The sequence below is a fragment of the Bactrocera neohumeralis genome, chromosome 5, assembly GCF_024586455.1.
Source record: "Bactrocera neohumeralis isolate Rockhampton chromosome 5, APGP_CSIRO_Bneo_wtdbg2-racon-allhic-juicebox.fasta_v2, whole genome shotgun sequence".
Taxonomy (NCBI): domain Eukaryota; kingdom Metazoa; phylum Arthropoda; class Insecta; order Diptera; family Tephritidae; genus Bactrocera; species Bactrocera neohumeralis.
This window is the reverse complement of record NC_065922.1, coordinates 59,558,833-59,577,413: the sequence shown is the minus strand read 5'-3', so window position 1 is coordinate 59,577,413 and position 18,581 is coordinate 59,558,833. Positions and strand designations below refer to the sequence as shown.

The 18,581-nt window shown below is 37.6% G+C and overlaps 2 protein-coding genes across 2 annotated transcripts; one reads left to right on the top strand and one right to left on the bottom strand.

Moving 5' to 3' along the window:
* Positions 1 to 200: 200 nt before the first annotated feature.
* LOC126760166 (cactin) lies at positions 201 to 3,147 on the top strand. The gene is made up of 2 exons (XM_050475625.1): positions 201 to 1,944; positions 2,792 to 3,147. The coding sequence occupies exons 1-2, from the start codon at positions 325 to 327 to the stop codon at positions 2,978 to 2,980; spliced, it is 1,809 nt and encodes a 602-aa protein (XP_050331582.1). The 5' UTR covers positions 201 to 324; the 3' UTR covers positions 2,981 to 3,147.
* A 13,612-nt stretch (positions 3,148 to 16,759) lies between these two features.
* LOC126760178 (putative nuclease HARBI1) lies at positions 16,760 to 18,075 on the bottom strand. Its single transcript, XM_050475641.1, has 4 exons — positions 17,973 to 18,075; positions 17,478 to 17,919; positions 17,282 to 17,417; positions 16,760 to 17,228 (listed from the first exon to the last, which is right to left on the bottom strand). The coding sequence occupies exons 2-4, from the start codon at positions 17,862 to 17,864 to the stop codon at positions 16,855 to 16,857; spliced, it is 897 nt and encodes a 298-aa protein (XP_050331598.1). The 5' UTR covers positions 17,865 to 17,919; positions 17,973 to 18,075; the 3' UTR covers positions 16,760 to 16,854.
* Between the last annotated feature and the right edge of the window lie 506 nt (positions 18,076 to 18,581).

The window sequence follows — 18,581 nt, the reverse complement described above, 5'->3', positions numbered from 1 at the left end:
TAGCTTGGTTTACCTCAAAATGTCTCAAATAGTGAGTAGAGACTGCTTATAGAATTGCACAATAAAACCAATAAATGCATGCTATTTACTTCGATTCTCATCTCAAGATGTAAACTGAATAATCGCTGAAAGATAGGAGCAGAGATAGTTATTGTACTGTTTGGCTTGGATAATATCAACGAGATATCAAATTTTGCTAGCGGAGACAGGGAAAAAGGTGAAAATATCGATAAATTTTGCGTTTATATTTAAATAAAAGTGATGTGCGTGATGTGACTTCGTTATAATTGTATTTAGTTGGTCTAATCGTCTCGTTAGTGTGATATGGAGTCGAGTTCTTCATTGAATTTAATAAAGGCTTTAGAGAAGCGTAGATTAAAAGATAGTTTTGAGAAGAAGCGTCTCAAAGATGACATGAAAGCGAAGGAAACTCCTGAAGAGAAAAGGGTTCGTCGTTTAAAAGAAAGAGAAGCGAAGGAAATGCGTCGCCGTGAAAGGATGGGATGGGATACTGAATACCAGCATTACACTGATCAAGACAATCCGTTTGGAGATTCAAACTTAACTTCTACATTCGTTTGGACGAAAAAATTAGAAAAAGATGGTTTGCGTAATGTATCGACAGAAACTGTTGATATTTTATCACGCCAGAAGCTTCTGGAAAACAAACTTGAACTTGAAAAAGTAAAAAAACGGAGGTTAGAGCGCGAACTAGAGAAGCAAGTACGTGAAGAACAATCTGTTTTGCAGCAACGGGTTAAAGAAGCTGCACAGTTTCAGGAATGGGAGTTGCAAGAAGATCAGTTTCATTTAGAGCAAGCACGTCTGCGGAGTGTTATAAGAATACAAGATGGTCGGGCTAAGCCAATTGATTTGTTAGCGCAATATTTGTCAGGTTTCAAACCAGAAGATACAAATGAAATACAAATGCACGAGCCGTATGCTCTGTTAAATGGCTTGAGCTTAAAAGATCTTGAAGATTTATTAATTGACATTAAAATATATGTGGAACTAGATAAAGGCAAAAATACAGATTTTTGGAATGATATGACAGTAATTGTGGAAGACGAATTGTTTAGACTAAGAAAGAATACGAACAATTCTCTTGAAAACGGAACATGTGGGCGTAGAGAAGGAATTCATGACTGCGTAGCTAAAGATGTCGCTGAAATTTTTCGGAAAAAGAATGCAAAGCAATTAAATGAGTTACGATTCAAAATAGAAAATAAAATAAAATCTAGATCAGACGGTGTAGACATTAGTTATTGGGAAAGTCTACTTTCTCAATTAAAAGCACATATGGCTCGAGCTCGTTTACGTGATAAACATCAAGAAAATTTACGACAAAAACTAAATCTTCTTAAAACTAAATCGGAAGAAAACGACAATTCGGTTGCTATGTTAACATCGAATATTAATGAGTGTGTAGCTTCTTTTATTGAGACAGGCTGTAATGTTGATAACGACCTGAAAAATGATACAAACACTTTACAAACGTTCTTTGATTTCTACGAAGACGGTCGGTATTCTCCAAAATATATATCAAGCCTTGAGGACGATAACAATTTACCGATTGTCACAGAGGAAGAAAACTATCTTGGAATAGAATTATTACGTACTGAATCGTTAAACAATAAATCACACAAAGAGTCCTTTACTGTTGAAGAAAGGAATATGTGCAAAGCAATGCGAAAAGATATGGGAAAAGATGAGGCTGAGTTCTCTGTCGAAGTGCCCTTAGAAGTAGTTCAAGTGGCATCTGATAAGTATAGACCTCGTAAACCCCGTTACTTCAATCGTGTGCATACTGGTTTTGAATGGAATAAGTATAATCAAACACATTATGATATGGACAATCCTCCACCCAAAATAGTTCAAGGATATAAGTTTAATATTTTTTATCCAGATTTAATTGATAAAAATGTAACTCCACAATATTTTTTGGTAAGCACTGTTTTTTTTTTTAAATTTGTACATAAAGTAAAATCAAATTGTTTTTATATATGTCCCCATTATGACTCATTGTCTAAGATTCAGTAATAAACCATTATCATATTGTTATTGCCACTTTTTTTACATTAGCATCATATGTTCTTCTTGGATACATTAGGATCAGCCACGAACAGTATATTAATAATGAACAAAAGTTCGTCTATTTTTTTTTTAAATTTTTTTGTCACGCTGTATTTTTTTTCTATAAGTAATAGATAATTATTCAGTCTTGTGAAACAAAGTTCGTTTCATAGTTTATTGTGTAGTTATTATCACATGTATGAAATTACATATCGTCACCTGAAACGCAGAATAACGTTTTATCAAAAAATTCGAAATTGAGCGTCTTATTGCTTATGATTCACTAGTTCAAATTACAAACATAATATTACATATGCCCAACATTTTCAGTTTCTGCGCTCATATATGAATATATGTATATCATATTTAAAGCGACCGACTTTGGCGACGAATGTTCAAAATAAATCAGAACTACATAACATAAATTTATACATATCCTTGAACTCCTGCACACATTACATTTGAGTAATGCTGCAAATTACTTTAAAAATAGTTTCTCAAAAATATAAACTAAATACATAAACTGTACGTCGGCAGGGCAAGATTATATTCAAATTCAAGAAATCAGAATAAACTTTTCATATTGCGTACAACAAATATATGTACGTATATTATAAATATCGCAACCAAGCGTTATGGCGAGCATAGTATAAAAAATATCATAAATATAGTCTATAATTTATTGTTTTTGATGTCATTAATTAAAGTTTATTTTCAGAAACAATGTGAGGAAAACTCCGATTTTGCCGTACTTCGTTTTCATGCGGGTCCACCATATGAAGACATAGCATTTAAGATAGTACATCGAGAATGGGAGTTCAGCTACAAACGAGGATTCCGTTGTCAGTTTCATAATAATATATTTCAACTTTGGTTTCATTTTAAAAGATATCGTTATCGTAGATAAAATGAAGTCAATACTTTCTATATTTATATTATATTTATTTATCTCAATTAAAGTTATATTTTATAAAAGACCATTAAGATTTTATCTTACTGTGTCTCCGTTATGGTAGAGGATATTTCTGTAATAATATTATGTTTAATAGTAATAAATATTTTGTGAATTTTGAATCCGATTTTTCTTTCTAGAACAGTATTTTTAAGTTTGGGGATGTTCGAGTCTCAATCACTGCGGCAGTATAGCAAGGCATCATATTCGACGCAAAAATTTTGCAATATAAGTATCAGCTGAGTATCTGCAGAAAAACAACACTGTCGCAATATTGCTGTCGCATATTGCTGCAGTTATTTGCTTGCTCGAACATCCCCTTTATTACTATGTTCACAAATAGAAAGCTTTTTAGTCTCACATTTTCAGTTTAATTTACACTTTGTGCGCTGCGCAATCTGCACCCAGTTCACGTACAGCGCCGCCACTCCACTCAAGTGGCCGACAGAAGACCTCCACGGTCCGCAAGAACTAAAACAGGCATCATAACTCCCATTCTTACTCCGCAAGGTGATCGCAGCAGCTACCGCTCGCTTCATCCCGGCAGGAAGAATTGCGGAACTCCGCCCTAATTTCCCAGCCGAAGCAGCTGTTTTAGCTAACGAGACACTTTTCGCCATGCCAATCTCAGTGGTCCCCGAGTAAGAGATTCCAGATAAGATAAGATAAATAAATGAGGATTGCACCGCGACCTAGGGTCTATTGTGCCCTCTCTTAACTCACAACAAATTGATGAATTCCAATGCACTGCTATTGAGGCGATGTGATCCCTATTTGGAAACATGGATCCTAGAGCCTTAGTCCTGCGTTCACAGTCCAGTCTTATCATGTTGGTGGATGCTGCAGAGCGGGCAAGCTCATCAGCCAGTTCATTCCCGGCAATACCTTTCCGACCTGGCACCCAAATAAGGTGCACTTGGTTACATTCTCCCAGACTATTCAGCCGTTCTATACACTCCTGCACCAAGCGTGATTTTAGCTCGTATGACGAGATCGCTTTGAGTGCCGCTTGGCTATCGCTTAGTATAGCTATACGTTCGTTGCGATAGCTGCGTTGGAGGTTTAACTCTAAGCACCGACTTATAGCAAATACCTCTGCTTGGAATATGCTCGGAAACCTACCCATAGGTATGGAGAGTTTTGCGCGTGGTCCTGCAACCCCTGCGCCAATTCCCTCCGACGTTTTCGAGCCGTCGGTGTATCACCTGATTGTACTATCTTTCAGCAGTAGCTCGAGGATGGAGTCGCTCCATTCAGCTTTGCTGCTGAGGGTGATCTTAAACTTCTTAGTCTTTGTATTACTGTCCCTAGGAAGAAGAGCCAGTGGTATGACGCCACTTAGCTCTTCCAAACATTGGGACGAGATTACTTTACCTTTGCCAGTCCCCTCTGCTGTCATTTGGAGCAGAGTGTGCTTGGCGACTTGACCAATTTGTATCTCCGAGGTTAGCTGGTACAGCGCAGTGTTGGTCGATTTGCCTGATTCGCATGTAGGGGTGCAGTTATAAGAGCCTTCGACCTAATTTCCTGATCCAAGATCTTTCCCATACTCTTTAGTAGGAAGGAAGTTAGACTAGTCGGTCTACGATTCCCACGACAGCCGGTTCTACGCACCGGAATTGACTCGGATTTCATCCGACCAAGGGCTGTTCTTTCGGCGATCTAGCCCCGTTTGGATCGGTGAGTATTAATTTGTGTTTGTCGTCATTAGAGCAATGCCTTGCAGCAGGGTTGCTCCGTATCCTCCTGACTCGCGCTGGCATTGAGTCCAACCCGGGCCCGGAGGAATTTTTCTGCTGCGTATGCGCAAAACGGCTCCATCCAAACTCCACCTCGGTCAGGTGTAACACATGCAATGGATGGAGCCATCTTAAGACCTGCTCAGGCCTTAAGACCCATAGGGAGTGGACCACGCGTTACGTGGCCCCATGTTGCCTGCGCAATATTGCGACACAAGCCTCTACGGCTGTGCAATCCGCACACAGTTCGCGCGCCGCGCCGCCACCCAATCCGAGTGGCCAACAAAGGACCTCCACGGTCCCTAGGAGCTCAATCAGGCAACATAACTCCCCTTCTGACTTGCCCCCCCCCAACATTCATCCCGCTCCAATCCTCGTGCGAGAACCAACCAGCCGCCCCTGGTCCCCCGCACAGTCTGTTCCGTGTGTCAGGCCGTCATACGTCGGTATGTAACATCCATCAAGTGCAATTCCTGTACTGGCTGGTGTCACTTTTCGACGTGTTCCAGCTTGCGCATCACACGTGAGTGGAGTGATTCGTACGTTGCCCCATGCTGCAGGGGTCTGCCCCCGCAACTCACAACAGTGGCGTCGCCTACCAACACCCCAGCGCGACAACCGCCCCTGCTGCTTCTACATCTGCAACAACTGACACCCACACGTCACTCCCTCACCCCCAGGATCACCCACGGACACCCGCGACAAACCCGGCTACTTCAATTCAACTGCAACGGACTCCAGAGCAAGATCGAGGAGATAGTTGCACTCATGAATCGGGAACGTGTATCGATAGCTGCGGTCCAAGAAACCAAGTTAAACAGCCGCTCAGATCTGAGTTGTGCCGGTTTCAACGTTATACGTAAAGATCGCGAGCGAGATAATGGTGGTGGCCTAGCCTTCATATTGCACAACAATATCGTCTAATCGATGAAGACATCGACCCCAGGGATACTACCCTAGAATGTCAGGGTATAGCTATCCGGTCAGGCGATGTCGAGCTCGAAATATTTAATATATACATCCCTCCGGTTACATGTTGCCCAACAGGATATCACCCGAATATATGTAGGTGCGCTACTTCGTGGTGAAAACCGTTTGGTACTAGGCGACTTTAACGCGCACCACGATCTTTGGCATTCCTGCCTGTCAAATGATCGTAGGGGGATGGAGCTGGCGGAACAGATTGACGATTCGACATTCTGCACAATGAATGACGAAGCCCCCACCAGAGTTATGGGCACCTGTAATAGCTCGCCGGACATTACCATTGCTAGCGGTGGTCTGATAAACAGCATAACCTGGCGACCTATGCTAACTCTCGCATCAAACCATCTGCCCATAATTATTTCGATCGAGAAGCCTCCTGATTTTGTTTCTGTGGACAACCGCACCTACTTTAACTTTAACAAAGCTAATTGGGTCGGCTTCACAGAATTTACTGAGAGCACCTTCAACGCTCTACCCATTCCTACGGACGTATGCGTTGGCGAACGTCAATTCCGCAAGGTGATCGCAGCAGCTACCGCTCGCTTCATACCGGCTGGAAGAATAGCGGAAATCCGCCCCAATTTCCCAGCCGAAGCAGCCGTTTTAGCTAATGAGCGCGACACCTTACGCCATGCCGATCCCGGGGATCCCCGAATACGGGATCTCAATTTGGAGATTCGGCGTATGGTAAATCAACATAAGCGGACGAAATGGATAGAACACCTGAAGTCCTGCAACCTCTCCACCGGAGTGAGTAAGCTTTGGGCTACTGTCAAAGCTCTGTCTAACCCGCAGAGACATGACGACCGAGTTGAAGTTCAATTCAATGGTCATGCCTCTTCGGACCCGAAGAAGTGCGCGAACTATTTTAACCGGCAGTTCACACTGCACCCTTCGGTAGACAAAGCTAAACGATGTGTTAACCGACGGCTGCGCAAAATGCCAAACGACGGCGCGCCACTTACTTTCACCGGTGAGGAGGTTCAGGGTGTCATCAAAAAAGCAAAATCCTCCAAATCCATTGGCCCTGATGGAATCAACATGCTAATGCTAAAGCATCTAGGCTCGACGGGAGTAGAATATCTCACCAAGGTACTTAATCTGTCGCTGACCACTCTTCAAATACCCGATGTGTGGAAAGTCGGAAGAGTGGTCCCACTACTGAAACCTGGGAAACCCGCCAACAAAGGGGAATCTTATCGCCCGATAACTCTCCTCTCCCCAGTAGTGAAGACACTTGAGGCCTTGCTACTCCCGACCTTCACTCACCACCTGAGCCTAGCCAGCCACCAGCATGGATTCCGAAAAGTGCATAGCACCACCACAGCACTTAGCGTCATAAACGCCCAGATAGTTCGTGGCCTCAACCAGAAACCACCCTGCGAAAGAACGATCCTCGTAGCGTTGGACCTGTCAAAAGCCTTTGACACGGTCAATCACACAACGCTACTGCAGGACATTGAAACAACTACGCTCCCTCCAGGGTTAAAGAGGTGGACCATGAACTACCTGAGCGGTCGCCAGTCATCCGTACTATTTCGAGGTAAACTGAGAAGAATTAAACAGGGGGTTCCGCAGGGTGGTGTCCTCTCCCCACTACTGTTTAATTTCTACATCTCGAAACTCCCACAACCACCAGAGGGAGTTTCCATAACCTCGTACGCTGATGACTGCACGATATTGGCGTCGAGCAATGGAATCGATGGCATGTGTTCGAAGGTAAACAGCTACCTCTCCGACCTTTCTCGTTTCCTCACTGCACGAAATCTTACACTCTCCCCCACCAAATCCACAGCGACCATTTTTACCAACTGGACGAAGGAGTATAGACTTGAGCTTAACATTGCAGTCGACGGCGTCAAAATTCCGACTGTCAATAATCCTAAGATTTTAGGAGTAACATTCGACAGTCTATGCTCCTTCTCTCCGCATTCGACCGCGATTATCGCCAAAGTACAGAGCCGCAACAAAATCCTCAAGTCGCTAGCCGGCAGCACATGGGGAAAAGACAAAGAAACGTTGTTGGCAACATACAAGGCAATCGGCCGGCCGGTCTTCAATTACGCAGCTCCCATATGATCGCCTGGATGCAGTGGCACGCAGATGAGGAAACTACAGACCTGTCAAAACACTGCACTCCGGACCACTACAAGATGTCTTTTGATGTCTCCCATTGAACACCTCCACTGTGAGACGCTTATGCTCCCAGTTAAGGAGCATAATGAACTCCTCTCTATGCAGTTCCTGCTGGGATGATTTCGCAGAAATCACCCTTGCAGCCATCTGCTTGGAGCGGAACCGCCTCCTAGGAGCATCAAAAGGTCATTCCTGGATTACGTCGACGACGTCGTACAGTACGCCGACCGGACTTCGGAAGCAACTAACTTTCGACAGGTACTGACCGCCATTCACAGCGGAGCCATCAACACCTTCACCGACTCCCTTCCCGTGAATGGCGTTCTTGGAGTTAAACCACCACCCATCGCAGACGAAGAGCTCCAGCTGCCGCGAGAAACGCGTGTGACCCTTGCGCAACTTCGTTCTGGATACTGTAGCAGGTTAAACTCCTACTTATCCAGAATAGACCCTGACATACTCGATGTATGTCCTGCATGCAACGAGTCTCCGCATGACACTGACCACCTCTTTGCATGCCCCACAAACCCTACCCATCTAACACCCTCCTCCCTTTGGTCCGACCCCGTCGAAACAGCACGTTTCTTGGGCCTACCGTTAGATGACCTCGACGACAACACAAATGATATTTACCATCCCAACGGGGATTAGATCTCCGTTAAAACAACAACAACAACAACTAGTCGGTCTAAAGGATTTTGAATTCGGCGAACGAGACCGAGGCCCGCCTGACTGAGTCCGCAGTAAACAGATTTGTGTTCGTCTTCCTGGCAAGAGCTTTGTGCAGTCTACTGGCTTCTGGTGTTGAGTAGTCGTTTTCACAGAAATTCGTACAATTCTCCTGTTTTGCAGACCTAATCTTCTATTATAAGCAGTTAGATAGATAGATAAATAATTGAGGAATGCACCGCGACCTTAGGTCTATTGTGCTCTCCCTTAATTCACAGGGACTCACTGAGCCCCAGTATATTGATAAAGTCAAATAACCTACTGGGTGCTAGTGAGGCGATGTGATCCCTATTCGGAAACATGGATCCAAGGGCCTTTAACCTGCGTCTGCAGACTGCTGTGCAGTCGGTTAGCAGGTGTTCCGGTGTTTCAGGCTCCCTGTCGCAAAACCGGCAGTTGGCGCAAGCTGATAGACCCATGTTAAATAAATGTCTGTTCAGTTTGCAGTGGCCGGTGTAGAATGCGACCAGTAGCCTGAGTTTATTCCTTTGGAGGTTAATTATTGATTTAAACCTATTCCGGTTGTACCCCCCAATTAGCAACTTAGCATGTCGCATACCATGCGTTCGTTGCCAATTCCTTTCCCTGTCCACTCTTTCTTCCTTACGGAGCAGCGCCTTTACGGTATGGGGGCCGACCCCGGTGAATGGTTCGGGCCCGACCATATTGGTTGAGGCTGCAGAGCGGGCGAGCTCATCAGCCAGTTCGTTGCTGGCTATTCCTCTATGACTAGGCACCCAAATTAGGTGTACCTGGTTTCGTTCAGCTAGGCTATTCAGCCGTTCTCTACACTCCTGCACTAGTAGCGATTTGATCTCGTAGGAGGAGATTGCTTTTAGTGCCGCTTGACTATTGCTGAGTATGGTTATTCGCTCATTGCGGTAGTTGCGATGGAGGTTTATCTCTATACACCGACTTATGGCAAAGGCCTCTGCCTGAAAAATGCTCGGAAAGATACCCATCGGTATGGAGAGTTTGGTGCGTGGACCAGCGATCCCTGCCCCAATTCCCTCCGACGTTTTCGAGCCGTCGGTGTACCACTTCAACGTACTTTCTCTCAGCGTTAGCTCAAGAGTGGAGTCGTTCCACTCATTTTCCCTGCAAGACGGAGGTAACAGATTGCACAAACATATTGAAACATTTTCAGCTGTTCACTAACACTGTTACATTTTCTGGAATTTATCAATTGAATGGGAGAATACGTAAGTAAGATAGAGAAAAATTATCGACATTCTAAACATATAGTAATATTAACTTGCTAGAATAGGAGAGACGAATGCCCAATTTTTCAAGAAGAAGAAAACGAAAAGCGCAGTTTATTTTGGATCAGGAATAAAGGGTTGTTAAACTTACAGACCTATTCTCATGCCCTCACAAAAGTCACCAACCTCACTACAGTGATGTTTCTCACTATAGTGAGGGTTACCTTATTCTGGCGAAAATTCAAAAGCTCAAATGCTCACTATTATCACAAATAACTGTGACGTGTGAAAGCAGCCATCATAATAGAAAACATGTGTGTTTTTTTTTGTTTTACATCAATATTTGACATTTTTTAAAAAATATTTAAGTGTTATAACTAGCATGTAGGAACAGTTCTTTGTGTATGCGGCAATTGTTGAGGAGGAGGAATCGGGGAGTAGGAGGAAAATTTTGAAGGGTTTACGAGACAAAAGCGATCCTTTTACTATGCAAGACACAACATTTATAAGTACATTTCGATTCCTAAAATCGCTATGTAAAGTACTTATAGGTGAATTGGTGCCGCATGATGTGCAGAAGTCGAGTATATCTTTTGATCTGCGTTTCCTGGCGTTTGTGTTTTTACGGGCATGGCTCTTACAAAAAATGCGTTGGTAATAGTTATATGCTTTGGGATCAAGGGCACAATCGGCTCAATCGATTGTACCCATATTGGGATTGTTTCACCCTCAAGCAAAGACGCCACTACTCCTCTCTCACTTTTCATGAACCGGAAAGGATTTTATAAGTTAATGATAAGTTAATTAGAACAGCGTGTGAAATATAATATCAAACTCTGCCTAATTAAAGCAAAAATTTTAGAAAGCATTTTCAAATCTACTGCATCTGGTAATTGAACATAAATTAAATAAAATATTTCATTAGGCACCAGAGTTCAATTTTATGATTTTCTACTATTGCTTATATTGCTTGCAACAATTATTTCCATCTATTTTTATGAATGCATAAAGAAATATTGGATTTATTTTTGATTTATTTTCTTTATCAGCGATATGCATATGTAGATGATAAGCAATGTACGTAGTAGGTGGATTTTCCTTTGCTTATTTTTATTAAAACAGCTGTTTGACAGCGAAAAGCTTTTTACCTCACGTGGTGACTTTTTTAAGCTTTTTTCTTATGAGGTTTGAGCAAGAATAGCCTCACAAAATATGCCTCACAAGAAATCTCTCAAATTTTTCCTCTCAACTCAGTTGAGAGGTTTTTTCAGAATAGGGCTGTTATTCCAGTGTGAGAGCGCCTCAAAATGAGCGTTTTTGTAATATTTTCCATTATGGCCAGATTGAACAAAATTATAATTTTTGGGCATTTAAATTAAAACACCCAACATTTAGTATGAATAAAAATTACTATATAGTGGTTATTTATTATATGGAGAAACTATTTAAATATTTTTAAAGAATATTATAACAACTGACTTTTGTCCTTTCAATGCCCAATAATAGGATTTAAGCTTGTTAGCTCTCAATCATTAAATGTTTTTAATAATTTTCCGTTGAAAATATTACCATGATGCTTCAAATTACAAAACTTTTCATCAAATACCTTTAAATTTCACAAATTTATTTAATTTTCATTGTTTTACATTTTGTATAAGTGATCTTGAACGATGGAACAAATCCCTCCGTTTACATATTTTTTTCGTAAGATTTCAATCTGGCCATCGCTCGTTTGCTAAACGTCAAAACCTCCTGAACTCTATCAACTGTCAAAGTTTAGGTGGTTTTGACGTTTAGCAATTGCTCTCTCACTTCCAGTGAGAGAGGAGTTAAACATCTCTTTATCTCTGTTTTGGATTTTAAAGAGGTAAGTTCGTTATTTCATAATTTGATATTTTATATTTAATTTCTTATACATACATATATATGTGGGTATATATTATTAATTTCTTTTATATAGAGTAAACGAAAAGCTTAGCAAGGAGAAAAAGGTAAACATTGTGAATTGAATGTCGTGTGTGGGCACAATTCCGATTTCTTTGGCGCCCTGATTAAAAAATATACAGGGTTATAGGTACCGCAAACGCTTAGTTTACGAGATATTCGACCTTAAAGTTCAAAAATTCGCAAAATTCGAACTTTTCAAGAAGCTATTTCACCACGTTAAACCCACTTTATTCACATTTTTTCTCTTCAAATTAATTAAATTACACTTTTTTATTTAAAAAATCTTTATTTTAAAAATTACATTTTACGCTCGTTTGAACCTCATTTGTTTACCAAAAATTACGAAGAAATGGAGCGCTGCCATGTGATGACAAGGCAATTCGCTGAAATTCCTCTTTTTCGCAAAAATTCCTCTATTCATGCATATGGATATTTTCTTTTTTAAATTTATTCAGCAAATAAGTAATATTATATACATGTATTAATAATATTATATATATATACATATGTATAAGTAATATTATATAATAATGTTACGTAATAAAGTGTAAGGTTACAGTACAGTACGAAAACTCAAATTTTGTTTCAATATGAGTGCATGATAACCGTAAAATATAACCACTTTATATCCAAAACTCATATTTTAAATATAATAATATATATATCGTCACCTAATATACAAACCAATGTATCATAAAAAATAAATTGAAATCGCTGACAGATATAATAACCAAAATGTATAAATTTTATAACGAAAACTTAAATTTTGCTTGAATATTGGATATAAAGTGGTTATATTTTTTGGTTATCATGCACTCATATTGAAACAAAATTTGCGTTTTGGATATAAAGTACTTATATTTTTTGGTTATTATATCTGTCACCGATTTCCATTTATTTTTTATGATACATTGCCTTGTATTTTAGGTGACGATATATATATTACTATATTTAAAATATGAGTTTTGGATATAAAGTGGTTATATTTTACGGTTATCATGCATACATATTGAAACAAAATTTGAGTTTTGGAAATAAAGTAGTTATATTAGTGTTATTATATTTAAAATATGAGTTTGAGTGCATAATAACCAAAAAATATAACTACTTTATATCCGAAACTCAAATTGTGTTTCAATATGAGTGCATGATAACCGTAAAATATGTATAACAATTTTATATAAAATATATATGGAAATCGCTGACAGAAATAATTATCAAAATTTATCAATTTTATAACGAAAACTTAAATTTTGTTTGAATATGAGTGCATAATAACCAAAGAATATAACCACTTTCACCACTTTATAACAAAAAGTATATATATTTTTTTATTTTTAACGCAGAAAGGAGTACTACGCGAAAGTACTTCAGTCACCCCGGGTATTTGCTCGGCCAGAGTTATTTTTTTAGAGCGCGGCCGAAGGCCGCCAACGCAGAAAGGAGTACTACGCGATATTACTTCAGCCACCCCGGGTATTCGCTCGGCCAGGGTTATTTTTTTAAAGCGCGGCCGAAGGCCGCCAACGCATAAAGGAGTACTTCGCGAAAGTACTTCAGTCCCATAAATTATGTATTGCACATATACATATGTAGAAAGTATTTTTTATGGTTAATATAGAAAAAAGAATCACGCGATAAAACAAACAAAGAAAAATGGTTAAAAATCCTACATATTTACTGTTTAAGATGTGGCAAGGCTCGTTTTCCTCATAATTGTAAAAAATCTAACCTTTTCAACGATGAGTGTGCTAAGTGATTTTTAAATTAATAAATTTAGGTAAAATATAGCAAAATAAAAGTGAAATGTAAGCTTATTTCAAAGCTTAGAGTGTGTACTTAAATATACGAAGTAAAAAATGTGAAAAAATTTAGTGAAACATAGAGAAATGCCATGTGTTATTAGTGCATATTTTTGAACTTTTAATCGTGAATATTTTAAAAAATATTAGTAATTTTTTTTTACCCCTCCGCCAAAGTAATCGGAATCGTGCCCGTGTGTGTAATTAAAATTTTTAATATTACAGAAATCACTTGGAGCATTTGGATGCGAATAACAAACAAATAAGGGACTAAATTTAAATTATTGAAGTTAAATAGTGCATATCTAATTCAAATAGATGTTATAATTTGTGTTTTCTCATTTTATAAAAATTAATTAAGAAGTAGATATTCTCTTTAAAAAGACTCTTCTCAAATATTGCATCAATAATATATCAGATTTATGCCCCTATTGCGGTTTTCTACCCAACTGCATTTCAGTCGAAGTTTAAAAATTCGGTACTGCCAACTTCAACTCAATCCGTCAAAATAAATTGCGGTTGAAGTATGATCGATTTCTAATTCAAATAGATGTTATAATTTGTGTTTTCTCATTTTATAAAAATTAATTAAGAAGTAGATATTCTCTTTTAAAAAGACTCTTCTCAAATATTGCATCAATAATATATCAGATTTATGCCCCTATTGCGGTTTTCAACCCAACTGCATTTCAGTCGAAGTTTAAAAATTCGGTATTGCCAATTTCAACTCAATCCGTCAAAAAAAATTGCGGTTGAAGTATGATCGAACTTCAACTTTTTTTGTAATAAAGTGTAAGGTTACAGTACAGTACGAAAACTCAAATTTTGTTTCAATATGAGTGCATGATAACCGTAAAATATAACCACTTTATATCCAAAACTCATATTTTAAATATAATAATATATATATCGTCACCTAATATACAAACCAATGTATCATAAAAAATAAATTGAAATCGCTGACAGATATAATAACCAAAATGTATAAATTTTATAACGAAAACTTAAATTTTGCTTGAATATTGGATATAAAGTGGTTATATTTTTTGGTTATCATGCACTCATATTGAAACAAAATTTGCGTTTTGGATATAAAGTACTTATATTTTTTGGTTATTATATCTGTCACCGATTTCCATTTATTTTTTATGATACATTGCCTTGTATTTTAGGTGACGATATATATATTACTATATTTAAAATATGAGTTTTGGATATAAAGTGGTTATATTTTACGGTTATCATGCATACATATTGAAACAAAATTTGAGTTTTGGAAATAAAGTAGTTATATTAGTGTTATTATATTTAAAATATGAGTTTGAGTGCATAATAACCAAAAAATATAACTACTTTATATCCGAAACTCAAATTGTGTTTCAATATGAGTGCATGATAACCGTAAAATATGTATAACAATTTTATATAAAATATATATGGAAATCGCTGACAGAAATAATTATCAAAATTTATCAATTTTATAACGAAAACTTAAATTTTGTTTGAATATGAGTGCATAATAACCAAAGAATATAACCACTTTCACCACTTTATAACAAAAAGTATATATATTTTTTTATTTTTAACGCAGAAAGGAGTACTACGCGAAAGTACTTCAGTCACCCCGGGTATTTGCTCGGCCAGAGTTATTTTTTTAGAGCGCGGCCGAAGGCCGCCAACGCAGAAAGGAGTACTACGCGATATTACTTCAGCCACCCCGGGTATTCGCTCGGCCAGGGTTATTTTTTAAGCGCGGCCGAAGGCCGCCAACGCATAAAGGAGTACTTCGCGAAAGTACTTCAGTCCCATAAATTACGTATTGCACATATACATATGTAGAAAGTATTTTTTATGGTTAATATAGAAAAAAGAATCACGCGATAAAACAAACAAAGAAAAATGGTTAAAAATCCTACATATTTACTGTTTAAGATGTGGCAAGGCTCGTTTTCCTCATAATTGTAAACAATCTAACCTTTTCAGCGATGAGTGTGCTAAGTGATTTTTAAATTAATAAATTTAGGTAAAATATAGCAAAATAAAAGTGAAGTGAGCTTATTTCAAAGCTTAGAGTGTGTACTTAAATATACGAAGTAAAAATGTGAAAAAATTTAGTGAAACATAGAGAAATGCCATGTGTTATTAGTGCATATTTTTGAACTTTTAATCGTGAATATTTTAAAAAATATTAGTAATTTTTTTTTACCCCTCCGCCAAAGTAATCGGAATCGTGCCCGTGTGTGTAATTAAAATTTTTAATATTACAGAAATCACTTGGAGCATTTGGATGCGAATAACAAACAAATAAGGGACTAAATTTAAATTATTGAAGTTAAATAGTGCATATCTAATTCAAATAGATGTTATAATTTGTGTTTTCTCATTTTATAAAAATTAATTAAGAAGTAGATATTCTCTTTTAAAAAGACTCTTCTCAAATATTGCATCAATAATATATCAGATTTATGCCCCTATTGCGGTTTTCTACCCAACTGCATTTCAGTCGAAGTTTAAAAATTCGGTACTGCCAACTTCAACTCAATCCGTCAAAATAAATTGCGGTTGAAGTATGATCGATTTCTAATTCAAATAGATGTATTGCGGTTTTCAACCCAACTGCATTTCAGTCGAAGTTTAAAAATTCGGTATTGCCAATTTCAACTCAATCCGTCAAAAAAAAATTGCGGTTGAAGTATGATCGAACTTCAACTTTTTTTGGTATTGCGGTTTTCAACTCTGTACAAGTGGGGTTGACTAGTATATAAATAAACTTCAACTGCTTAATAGCAGTTGAAGTTCAACATTCGTGCAGTGAAATACAAAAAAATATTAAAGAAAAATGGAGGACGGGTAAAATAACTATTTTAATTAATGTTAAATTAATTTTAATTAATATTTTTTATAAATTTTTAGAAGTTGCAACAAAAAAGCAATTCGAAAAATTGGTGGAGTTAATGGAGAAGTTTCCAGAAGTAGGAAGAGGAAAGCCACAATTTGGAAACAATAAATTCAAATTGAGGTGCAGCGCCTCAAAATTGCTAAATTAAAATCTTCGCAAAGATTTTAATTTTTTTTTGGTTATTTAAGACACAAAGTAATATTTTTTTATTTTATTTTTAATTATTCTGGAATGAAGTGATATTTTATATTTTTGTACCATAGTTTAAGTTTACATTAAAAAATGAAGTGATATTGTTATTTAATGAATTTATTTAAATAAAATTTAAATATATGCCTGAATAAATAGCACATTAGAAATAATAAATGAAATTTAATATTTTAATTATTTAGAGGGAAGTCATAATATTATTGCGAATTATTCGAGCCGTATCCTCTTCTTCTCTTTCTATGTCCAAAATATCATTGGTCATTGTAGTATGTGAAGTAGATGGTATTTCTTCCGGAGATTCCACTTGAAAGTGTTGGCAAATATTGTGCAATGCGCAACAAGCATTCACAATTTGCGTAGCCTTTTCGGGAGTGTAATGTAAACCTCGTACAGATAAAAGACATCGAAATCTACTCTTGAGTACACCAATTGTCCGCTCTACAATATTCCGGGCCTTTGAGTGTACTGTATTGTAGCGTGCTTGGGGTGAAGAAGCTTCCGCCAAGCGATAAGGCGTCATTAAAAATTTGTGCAGAGGATAGCCAGCGTCGCCTAAGAAATTACATTACTCTAATTATTTAGCAATAAATACGATAAAGTCTTACCCAAGATCCAAGTGTTATTCTGTATGTTGTTCTGTAAATGCACTTTCAAATCGCTAACATTGAAAACAAAAGAGTCATGATTTGCGCCTGCATGCCTAGCATCCACATACCGAATAGACATTTTATAATCACAAAGCTAAAAATTTTAAGAAATTATACCATTTTGTTTCTAATATAATTCAGATTTTATACATACAATCATCACGTTTAAACTGTAGTAGCCCTTTCTGTTAAGATAAAGATGTTGCACTTCTTTTCTTGGTGAAATTATGCGAACATGAGTCCCGTCGATGCAACCAACTACTCCCGGGAAAGCACTTTTTGAATAAAATGAAACTTTTGAATCGCTTTGCTCCTCCTCAGTCATTTGAATTTTAATCCATTGGGCACAAATACGTTGTTCAATTATATTTAGAACCTCTTTAATTACTAAAGATATCGTAGGTTGCGCCAACCCAATGTTAAAATCATTTCCACTGCATTTTTGATAACCACCGTCAGCAAGGAAACGCAGAGTTGCGCATAATTTTAATATAGGAGGTATGGCCGTTCCTCGCACACGTTTGTGGAAATGTTCCTTCATCTCATTCAGTAAAAAACAAAATGCTTCTTTATTTAATCGAAAATAACTTATGAATCTGCAACAAACATTATTAAAAAGCAATTCAATTGTGAAAAAACTATGGCTTACTTTGCATTTGGAAGCTCCAATGGATTTGAGTGATCACGAAGGCTTTTTCGTATACGTAGCACATCAATTTTGCCCCCAGTATTTTCGTCATTGTAATATAAATCAAAACTTATGTCCATTTTTTAATTATTGTTTATTATATATGTTTATTCACTTTCTCGCGAGCGACAACTGAATTCAATTGTTTAAATATGTCGTTTATAAAATTTTAGCTGTTTCACTATCTGTCAAATTTCCCTTTCTTAGGTTGGCAACGCCAATCATACTTCGACTGAACTTAGTTGAAGTTCGCAATACCGAAAAAGAGTTTGGTTGATCTGAAGTTGAGTTGCCTTAACTTCAATTCGACCAAGTCGGGTTGAAAACCGCAATAGTATTTTTTTTTCAGATAAAGTGTTTAAAAAATATCTTATAATCTCGTTTGCGCTCGTCTGGCGGACATGCAGGTATAATGTATTAATATGTAAATATATTAGTATTTGCTTTATAAAAGTACATTTATGTGTTTCAGATATAATCCAGAAGCTGGATGCCATTGACACCCGTCTTACTGCCATTGAAAAGGCCCTAAAAGACAAAGTAAGTAACACAGTATTACATTACCAAATT